The sequence below is a fragment of the Cebus imitator genome, unplaced genomic scaffold, assembly GCF_001604975.1.
Source record: "Cebus imitator isolate Cc_AM_T3 unplaced genomic scaffold, Cebus_imitator-1.0 Scaffold5, whole genome shotgun sequence".
Lineage (NCBI taxonomy): Eukaryota > Metazoa > Chordata > Mammalia > Primates > Cebidae > Cebus > Cebus imitator.
This window is the reverse complement of record NW_016107320.1, coordinates 12,543,431-12,554,247: the sequence shown is the minus strand read 5'-3', so window position 1 is coordinate 12,554,247 and position 10,817 is coordinate 12,543,431. Positions and strand designations below refer to the sequence as shown.

The following is a 10,817-nucleotide window of genomic DNA, read 5'->3' as shown; positions in this document are numbered from 1 at the left end:
AAAAAAAAAAAAAAAAGTTAGGCATGGTGGTGCGTGCCTGTAGTCCCAGCTACTTAGGAGGCTGAGGCAGTACGATTGCTTGAGCCAGGAAGTCAAAGTTGCAGTCAGCTATGATCATACCACTGCGCTCTAGCACTCTGGCCTGGGCGCCAGAGTGAGACCCTGTCTGTCAAAAAAAAAAGTAATAACCACCCAAATACCAAGAGATGAAGGGATAAACAAAAAGTGGTGTCATCGTACAAAGGAATATTTTCTAGCCATTAAAACGAACAAAGTGCTGATACATGCCACAGCATGGGCGAGCCTTGAAACCATGATGCTGAAAGAATCGCGTTACGAAAGATTACCTATTGCATGATTTCATTTATATAAAACGTCCAGAACAGGCACATCTGTGGATCTATAGACAGAAAGCGTAGTAGTGGTTGCTTGGGCCCGGGGAAGAGCGGGTGGAGGCATGAGGAGTGACTGTTAATGATTCAAGGTTTCTTCTGCAGATGATGAAAATGTTCTAAAATTAGATTATGGTGATGATTACACAATTCTGTAAAATATACTAGAAACCATTGGATTGCTTTTTTAAAACGGGTGAACTTTTAGGGCACTAAATTATATCTCACTAGAGCCGTTAAAGAGCATGCGTTTTTATGACCGTGTGTGTGTGTGTGTGTGTGTGTGTGTGTGTATGTGTGTGTGTACACCCACATACAGGCAGGGTGGGGCGGCAGAGAGTCAAATCCCTCTGGCCCCCCACAGACCTCCCTGCTTGTGGGTTTGAAAACCAAATTATAGGTTCGGAGCCCACAAAACGGCCTTCCCTGAGCCTACAAGACTTCCAGGGTTCACTAGAAAGTGGGGGCTGGCTGAGAAGTGGGCCAGGACACCCCTGCAGGTATAGAAGTGTCTAGGGGAGGAAGGGAGAGGTTCTAGTCCCACCCTTCAGGCCCCTCTTGTCTCTGATAACAATCCACAGCTTATTTATTGAGCACGTACTCCATGCCAGGCACGGGCGCCACTGTGGCCAACAAGAGGGCTGTCCCTTAACCCATCAGCCTTCCCTCCTGGGTCTCAGTGGAGCCGGAGTCCAGGGCAGCTTCTCAGCGGCATTCCCTACCCCGCCCCCCGGGGGCTGTTGGGGACGGGGAAGGGAGGAGGGACGGAGCCCAGCAGCCTCACCCTCGGCCCCGCCCACAGATTAATGGAAGCCACCTGGCGTGGGGTGAGCCGCACTCCACCCTCAGGCCCCCACTTGCCTTCGTTCCCATGAGCATCTGCTTCTAATGAGCGCCTCGGCACCCCTGCATACCAGCCCCCGGGGCTCATTAATCTCATTAAGTAATGACAAATCATCCCGGGGCTGACTGGGCTCCCCTCCCCAGGCTCTTTCCTTTAGCTGTGCACAGACTCCAGGGGCACACAGACCCACACAGACCCACACGCTGGCAGGCACACAGTCTCGCTCCCTTGGCCTCTCCTAGGGGCTGTCTGCCCTGGGCCAGCTCGGTGCCTGGTCTAGAGGTATCTTACTGTGACTGACACCCTCAGAGCCTCCCAGAAAAGTCCTGGGGGGCTGCTCCCCATTGCCTGTGCTTGGTGGGGGATCCTGGGGAATGAATCACCAGCTGTACTTGGAGCACGTTTATTACACAATTGCTTGCCCAAGGCTGGGAACTCTAGGCATATCTATGCAAACGACAGGCCCCCAGGGTAACATCTCACAAGTGGGAACTCTTCAGAGGGGAAGAGAACTGCCACATACTGGAAGCCTGTGCTGCGGTGGGGGATGGGGGGGGCGGCACTCTGTGTAAGGAACTCCTCCTCTCTTCCTGTAACAGCTCCTCATAGCCCCATTTTCCAGGTGAGTCACCCGGGGCTGGGAGAGGCACCAAAAGGTAAAAGGAGGAGGGATGAGGCTGGGCGTGGTGGCGGGTGCCTGTAATCCCAGCTACTCAGGAGGCTGAGGCAGGAGAATCGCTTGAACCCAGGAGGAGGTGGTTGCAGTGAGCCAAGATCATGCTACTGTACTCCAGCCTGGGTGACAGAGCAAGACTCCGTCTCAAAAAAAAGGAGAGGTGATTCTACCCCAGGCTGCTTTTCACACCGGATGGAGTCCGCCGCTCTTTCACCAGCTCCTCTCTACCCCAAAAGTCTTTCTTTTGGGCAAGAAACAGGCTTGGCTGAGCCGAAGGGTGGTGGGAGAGAGGGCCCAGAGGTGCCAGGCGGGCCTTTTTTACACTCCCTGGCCAGCCCAGGAGGTGTTTCTATGGGGCCCTGTTTCGGGTCTTCCTGTCTGTCCTACTTGGCTGATAGAAGTGTGTCCCCCCATCTCCGCCCCCATCCCCAGCTTCTCTGGACCAAAGTCCTCCACAGGATCATCTGTGACACATTCCCACTGGGCATCCGCTCTGTGGCCCCTTCCCTGCCCTCCCTGCCCATGCTAGCCTCAGAACCCAGCATTGCAAAACAGACACCACGCAGATCTATGCCCAGCTCCTGGCCAACAAGTTCTCTGCCCCCACCCCACATACACACAGCCCAAGGGGCTCTCAGCCAAGGAGGCCATGCAGGCACGTTCTGCAACAGCCTGGACCTTCCATTTCAGTTAACAGACTGGGCCCCAACCCTCCCACAGGACGTGCTGCTCACAGACTGTGGGATGTTAAGTTGCCATGGCCTCAGCTGCCCAAGCCTAGACATCTGAGCCCAGCAGGACAGAGGGATCAGTGTTTCCTGAGCACCAACTACATGCCAGCCCGAATTCCTGATGAATAGGCCCTCAGTCTAGGGGTCATCTTGCCCACTGGCTCCTAACCCTGGATGAGCATGAGAATCGCCTGCATAGTGTGTAAAAATTTCCCAGGCCTCACGGGACAGATGAATTAGAATCTCTAGGAGGGAGGCCCAGCATCTGCATTACCCAAGGGCCCTCTCCTTCTGGGGGGATAGTGGTTGTGATGGTTAGTTTTGTGTCAACTTGGCCAAGGCTATTGTACCCAGTGGTTTAATCACACACGAATCTAGATGTTGCTGTGCAGGTATTTTGTAGATGTGGTTGACATCTTCCATCAGCTGACCTCATGTGAAGAAGACGGTCCTATATTCTGTGGGTGAGCCTCACCCAATCAGCCGAAGGTCCAAAGAGCAGAAGGCTGGGCATAGTGGCTCTTGCTTATAATCCCAGCACTTTTGGAGGCCGAGGTGGGCAAATCACAAGGACAGGAGTTGGAGAGCAGCCTGGACAATATGGTAGAACCACGTCTCTACTAAAAATACAAAAATAAGCCAGGCATGGTGGCACAGGCCTGTAGTCCCAGCTACTCGGGAGACCGAGGCAGAAGAATTGGTAGAACCTGGGAGGCGAAGTTGCAGTGAGCTGAGATCAGGACACTGCATTCCAGCCTGGGCGACGGGGTGAGACTCCATCTCAATAAAAAAAAAAAAAAAAGAAAAGAGAAAAGAAAAAAGAAAAAAAGCAGACACTGAGGTTTCCTAGAGAAGAAATTCTGCCCCAAGACTGCAGCGTGTGCTCCTGTCTGACTTCCCAGACTGCTGGCCTGCTGTACAGATTTGGGGTCTGCCAGCTGCCACAATCATGTGAATCAATTCTTTTTTAAAAAGTGTCTTTGTGGCCAGACTCGGTGACTCACGCCTGTAATCCCAGCACTTTGGGAGGTCAAGGTGGGTGCATCACTTGAGGCTTGAGGTTACGAGTTCGAGACCAGCCTGGCCAACATGGTGAAACCCCATCTATACTGAAAATATAAAAATTAGCCAGTGTGGTGGCATATGCCTGTAATCCCAGCTACTCGGGGGGCTGAGGCAGAAGAAACACTTGAACCTGGGAGGTGGAGGTTGCAGTGAGCCGAGATTGCACCACTGTACTCCAGACTGGGCAACAGAGAGAGACTCTGTCTCAAAACAGAAAAAAGAAAAAAGCCTTCATATGTATAAATACAGCAGTGATCAGGTGACCATGCTGGAGACCCTGAGCTCCTCTAGCCCTGAACAGGCGCCATTCCTGTCCTGCTGCCACAGTGCACCCTTCTGCCCATATGGCCCCTCCTCGGGAAAGCCTGGCCCTGTCACTGCGTTCTGTGATCATTGTCTCCCTATGGGCGCTGTGGGTGTCCCATACGCATCCAACGATTGTAGAATTTTAGATCCATAATGTGCCTCCCAAACCACCCTGTCTACCCCCACCTTCTGACAATGAGGAATCGAAGGCCACCCCAGTGCCCACCCTGGCATCACACCCTACCTGTCTCCTACCACCTCCCCCTGGCTCGCTCTGCCTGCTTACACTGCCCTTCTGTTTCTCAGATTCACCAGGCATTCCCTGCACCCAAGGGCCTTGGCAGTGCCTGCTCTCTCCGTCCTTCCTGAGTGCTCCGGGCTTCCTGACTCATCCAGGCATGTCATCAGCAAGGCCTTCCTGACATTCATAAAATAGCGCCCCTGGCTTTCTTACTTTCTCTCCTTACTCTGCCTTGTTTTTCTCTGCTGCACTTAGGCCTTCAGACACACCACACATCTATTTGCTATTTTCTGGGTCCTGTCAGTAGAGGTAAGGGCTGCAAGGGCAGGCACCTGGTCTCCTGTGCTCACTCCCAATGACTAGAACAGAGCCTGGCACATAGAAGGGCTCAGTGAGCACCTGTAGAATGAATGGATGGGGTGCCCAGCACAGAACAGGAGCTGGGACTCAGCGTTTGGAATTCCTACTCTAGTGCTGCTCCCACACCACACGATTCAGCATCCAGCCAAATGCCGCCTTTCCAGAGCTGCTGCTACCCTGATTCTTCTGATTGCCTGCCATGCTCGGGGTGCACATGCTCTCAGAAGGACGAGGATAAAGGGGCAAGGCTGAAGAAGGGGAGATGTCGGTGAGGCCACCAGGGGCACTGAGCAGCACCCGCTTGCTTGTGCTAAGGAGTAGGAGGAAGAGCCACTGCGGGAGGTGCCAGCCCGAGACGGGCAGGGCAGGGACTGAAGAGGCCACTTCGTTTGCCTTACTCCAAAGACCCCTGGAAGGACATCTGGTTTCCTGTGACTCAGCCCGCCAAGACCAAGCCCGGACTCAGCAGAGGACGCAGAGCTCTTGAATGCTTAGCCACTTTCCTTCTTTGCTGGCACCCAAGGGGGCTTTTATTTCTGTTTATTTATTATTATTATCATTATTATTATTTTTGAGATGGAGTCTCACTGTTGCCCAGGCTGGAGTGCAATGGCGCCATCGCTGCTCACCGCAACCTCTGCCTTGGGGTTCAGGCAATTCTCCCTGCCTCGGCCTCCTAAGTAGCTGGGATTACAGGCATGCACCACCATGCCTGGCGAATTTTTGTATTTTTAGTAGAGACAGGGTTTTGCCATGTTGACCAGGCTGGTCTCAAACTCCTGACCTCAGGTGATCTGCCCACCTTGGCCTCCCAAAGTGTTGGGATTACAGGCTTGAGCCATGGCACCCAGCCTATTTATTTAGAGAGACAGGATCTCACTCTTTCGCCCAGGCTGGAGAGCAGTGGCACAATTATGGCTCACTGCAGCCTCAACCTCCCTAGCCCAAGCGATTCCCACCTCAGCCTCCTGAGTAGGTGGAACTACAGGTGCATACCACCATGACTGGCTAATTAAAATTTTTTTTCTAGAGACAGGGTCTCACTATATTGCCCAGACTGGTCCTGGGCTCCTGAGCTCAAGCAATCTGCCTGCCTCCCAAAGCTTTAGAATTACCAGTGTGAGCCACCATGCCTGGCACCAAGGGGAGTTTTAGAAAGCGGCTTGGTGGCAGCCCTTTCTCTGTATCAGGACCACTCTGTCTGCCAGCCACGAAGCAGATGGTCAGGGGACCTGGTCATGGAGCTGTGTGAGAATGTCACTGTCACCATCCCGGGTCCCCATGCTCTCCCAAGCTTGTCCCAGATTTGTAGACAGCCTGCTCTGCCTTTCTGCCCAAATATGGGATTTGTGCCTTCCCACTCCCAGGAACCCAGCCAGGCCATCACTCTTTCTTCCCAGCCTCGGGGGCTTGGGGCCAGCGGCTTCCCCTTCCACTGTGAAATGGGTGTCACAGGCTCCCTCACGAGACTGCTGTCATGGTGAGAGATCTCAACACCATGTCACATCCATACTGTCTCAATTAACTGTGAACACTCCTTTGGACTTAGCTGACATCTCCTTTGAACCTGACAGGAGCCCCAATCTCTGTGTGTGTGCGTGTGTGTGTGTGTGTGTGTGTGTGTGTGTGTGTTTTAAAACGGAGTCTGGTTCTGTCGCTCAGGCTGAACCTGACAGGAGCCCCAATCTGTGTGTGTGTGTGTGTGTATGTGTGAAAACGGAGTCTGGTTCTGTCGCCCAGGCTGGAGTGCAGTGGTGCGATCTCAGATCACTGCAACCTCGGCTGTTGATGCCTTAGCCTTCCGAGTAGCTGGGACTACAGGCACATGCTACCACACCCAGCTAATTTTTGTATTTTTAGTAGAGATGGGGTTTCACCATGTTGGCCAGGGTGATCTTGAACGACCTCAAGTGATCTGCCTGCCTTGGTCTCCCAAAGTGCTGGGTTTGCAGGTGCAAGCCACCATGCCCAGCCTATGTGTGTGTGTTTTTAACAGATAGGGTCTTACTCTGTTACCCAGGCTGGAGTGCAGTAGCACAGCCGTAACTCACTGCAGCCTTGAACTCCTGGGCTCAAGCGATTCTTCCAGCCTTGGCCTCCCAAAGTGCTGGGATTTACAGAACCACTGTGCCCAGCTTCCAGTCTGCTTAATTCTAATATACATGGCATTATTTGTGGTCTGCCCTGGACTGCAATTGCCTGGGCTCTTTTCTAGCAGGCGTCACATCTTTTTCTTTTTTTTTTTGAGACGAAGTCTCACTCTGTCACCAGGCTGGAGTGCAGTGGTGCAATCTTGGCTCACTACAACCTCCACCTCCTGGGTTCAAGAGATTCTCCTGCCTCAGCCTTCCAGGTAGCTGGGACTACAGGCACGTGCCACCAAGCCCAGCCAATTTTTATGTTTTTAGTAGAGACAGGGTTTCACCATGTTGGCCAGGATGGTCTCAATCTCTTGACCTCGTGATCCTCCTGCCTTGGCCTCCCAAAGTGCTAGGGTTATGGGCGTGAGCCACCACCACACCCAGCCCCGTCACACCTTATTCTTTTGTGTCTCCCATTGCACTGACCCAAAGCTTTTGGGCAACATGGTGCTAGAGGTGCCAAGGACCTGTTGGAGGAACTGGGAACGCCTAGAAGGATGGGAGCAAAGATGGGAGAGGAGCTGTGGGGTGGGGGTGGGGGAGCATAGAGAAACCAAAAGTCAGGCTCTGGGAGAGGTGGAGGGACAAGGCCTCCTCTGTGGAGGGGCAAGGTCCTGGGGCTGTGGTCCAGATTGAGGCCCTGGAGTGTAGCGACAGAGCAGGGGATTTAGAGAGAGGGGTTTCATTCCACGTTTGGCAGCTTCATGACTGGCCCAAATGGCCGAGTGAGGCCTCCCACCCAGGCCTTACCCTACCTCTCCACCAGCCCCGTGAACACTCTCCCTGCGAGGAGAGGGCACGGCTTCTGCATCCCCCATTTCCCTAACAACTCACAGCCACCAGCTACTCCTCGATAACCCTTTTCCCAAGCTGACCCCACCAGACACAGGGGCCATGGTTCTGGGAAGGAGGTTCTGGTGGGCTAGCGGGGCCCTGGCAGCCACAGGCCCAAGGCCGGCCTGATGGCTGCTGCTGCCCAGGCAGCTCTGAACCAGGGTGGGGTGGGCTGGAGTAGGGGAGAGGGTTGGAAACGGCCTTCCCCACCCTCAGCCCCCTTGGGGCTTTGTTTGTTGATTTGTTTGTAGGGAAGGCGGAAAGGGGCCACAGTCAGTCGCTTTAAGCCGCCCTCAGCCCTTTAATGCTGGGCCCCCAGCTGGGAGGGGGAGCCAGCTGAGGGGGAGGCCCTCACAGCTAATTGCTCATTAAAGAGCGTTAATGAGCTTCTGGGAGCCCCCTCCCCGCCTGGCCCGGCCAGGCTTCCCCGCTTCTCTCCCCGTGGCTGGCGGAGGAGCTGGTCTCTTGCTTCCACACCAGCGCCCCTCTGGCCTCTCCTTGTGGGTCAAGAGCTGGGCAGGGTCCCAGTGGGTCTAACTCTGGGCCCTGCTCGGCTGGCAGGTTCTGGAGTCACTCAGCGCCCAGCGTTCCTCCTCCTACCCGGGGTGACCTCTTGCCATCTCCACCAACCCCCACCTCCGCCACACCGTCCCCAACACTTACAGCTTCTCTAGCAGCGACAGTCCCAAGAAGGAGCCGTTGCGGAGCACCGTGATCTTGTTGTTGCTCAAGAGCCTGAAGGGACAGAGAGACAGGAGAAGGTGCTGTTACCCGCTGGGCATCCGCTTTCACCACTGGTTGGGCCACGTTGTGTCTGTGTCGATGGCGCCCTCTGGAGCTGTGCCAGGCAGCAGCCCCACCCTCTACTCCGGCAGAGAGACCCTCCTGACCTGAGTCTCCCCCGAGCCTGACTCTGACGTGGGGCTCTGTGTGCATGTGGGGAGGCGGTCTGAGCAGGTGTGGGCAACGTTGTGATGCCCCCTTTCCATTCTGGAACCACAGGGCTGACCCCGGTGCCCCACCTGCCTTCCACAGCGCCATCCTTGCTCAAGCCCTTTGCCTAGTCTCCCTAGGACAGTGTTGGGGAGAATGGCTTGAATGGGGCCAGGATGCCCGGCGGGTCTGGAGCAGGCGGGAGCTGCCCCTCGTCAGGACCGCACACACTCTCACCTGTGAGCCGAGGACCTCGCAGGCCCCCATCTCAGAGGGCCTGAGCATACAGTGGCTGCACCCTGGCCTCCCAAGCCTTCTGCAGCCTTGGCAGAAAGCCAATGGAGCCCCCAGTGTAGGGGAAGCCAGGCCTCAGCCTCAGGCTCTGCCCCCTCGGGTTCTGTTTATTTATTCATTTATATTTAGGGGAGGAGGAAAGGGGCCCCAAGCGACTGAGAGACACCGAGTGTCTCATCTCCGCCCACCCACTCAGCCTTTCTCTGCCAAGCTCCCTGCTGGGAGGAGGGAGACCCAGGCCAGCCAAAGGGCTCATCCCCCAGTTAATTGCTTATTAGAAAGCTCTAATGAGCCTCTCAGCCCAAACTCTTGCCCCGCCTGGGCTGAGGCAAAGGGTCTCCCTTCTTTGGTCTCAAGAGTAGAGAAATGACCTGGAAGGCCAGAGGTGCAAGCCCTGGGCCTTTTCTTGAGCGGGTGGCCTCCAGGCTGGACTGGAAGGGAGGGGGAAGTGGGAAGGAACAAGGCCCACGAGGAGTTGGCAAAGAGAAGAGCTGAAGAGCTTCCTGGAAGTGGTGGGTGAACAGACCGGGGCAGTGGGGAGACACCAACGGCTGACATTCCAGCTGCTCCATCTTCCATTGGCTCGTGGAGAATACGGTGGCCAGGATGGAGGGAAGCATGGAAAAGCGTGAAAGGGGGCTTTCTAGGGCCATGGGAGGGGTGGAGACCTCATCTCCTTCCTTCCTTCTCCCCACTCCAGATAGATCCCTCCCACCCGTTCAGTCCCTGCCTGATGGTCCGGCCAATGGTGACATTTCTCAGTGGGAAGTCATGGGTAGGCTGGTAGGTTGGCTGGGTTTCCAAAATGCTTACACACACACAGAGTACATCACAGTAGTCATTATATGGGCTACTAGACCTTCTATGAACTCTTTTTGTTTTTGAGATGGAGTTTCATTCTTGTTGCCCAGCGTGGAGCGCAATGGCACAACCTTGGCTCACCGCAACCTCTGCCTCCTGGGTTCAAGTGATCCTCCTGCCTCAGCCTCCCGAGTAGCTGGGATTACAGGCATGTACCACCATGCCCGGCTAATTTTTTTGTATTTTTAGTAGAAATGGGGTTTCTCCATGTTGGTCAGGCTGGTCTCAAACTCCCGACCTCAGGATCTGCCCATCTCAGCCTGCAGGGATTACAGGCATGAGCCACTGTGCCCGGCCTCTATGAACTCTTTTATTGTCATTTTATGGGTTACGGTAGTTTTATTTCACTTCATACATGGGGTGGTGGTGAATCATAATCTTGGCCATTCTTAGGGCCTCCAGAGGCCTCTAAAGGTCTTATCAGGCCCTGGTGGGGCTGGGGTGGCCTCTGAGTGGTGACAGGTTCTTTAAAAAAAAAAATTAAAAACAACTTTTTTTAGAGATGGGGTCTTGCTCTGTCACCCAGGCTAGAGTGCAATGGCACAGTTAGAGCTCACTGCAGCCTCACTCCTGGGCTTAAGGGATCCTCCAGCCTCCGCCTCCTCAGTAGCTGGGACTATAGGTGCGAGCCATCATGCCTGGCAGGTGATAGGCTCTGACTTTAAAATCAAAGCCTGCCTCACTCTACCCCCAGTTCATGCCCCTCCTATACTCCAGAGTTTACATTAAATGTTGGAGAAGGGGCTGGGTGTGGTGGCTCACATCTAGAACCCCAGCACTTTGGGAGGCTGAGGTGGGTAGATTGCTTGAGGCCAGGAGTTCAGGACCAGCCTGGGCAACATGGTAAAACCCCGTCTCTACAAAATAAATAAATAAATAAATATAGAAAATTAGCATGGTGGCATGGTGCCTGTAGCCCCAGCTACTCAGGAGCCTTAGGCAAGAGGATCGTATCACTTGAGTCCAGGAGTTGGAGGCTGCAGTGAGCTATGATGGCACCATTGCACTCCAGCCTGGGCTTACAGAGTGAGACCCAGTCTCAAAAAACAACAACAACAAAAAACAAAACAAAAAAAACTGCACCTCCCAAATCCCCAATATTTTTTTTTTTTTTTTTTTTGAGACGGAGTTTCGCTCTT

The 10,817-nt window shown here is 54.2% G+C and overlaps 1 protein-coding gene across 1 annotated transcript in view; it reads right to left on the bottom strand.

Moving 5' to 3' along the window:
* The window catches only part of ADGRA2 (adhesion G protein-coupled receptor A2), a 46,194-nt gene that overhangs the window by 20,376 nt on the left and 15,001 nt on the right, over nt 1–10,817 (bottom strand). The window contains exon 2 of the mRNA XM_017536389.2: nt 8,254–8,325. Within this exon, the coding sequence (XP_017391878.1) occupies nt 8,254–8,325 (72 nt within the window). The remainder of the gene's footprint in view (nt 1–8,253; nt 8,326–10,817) is intronic.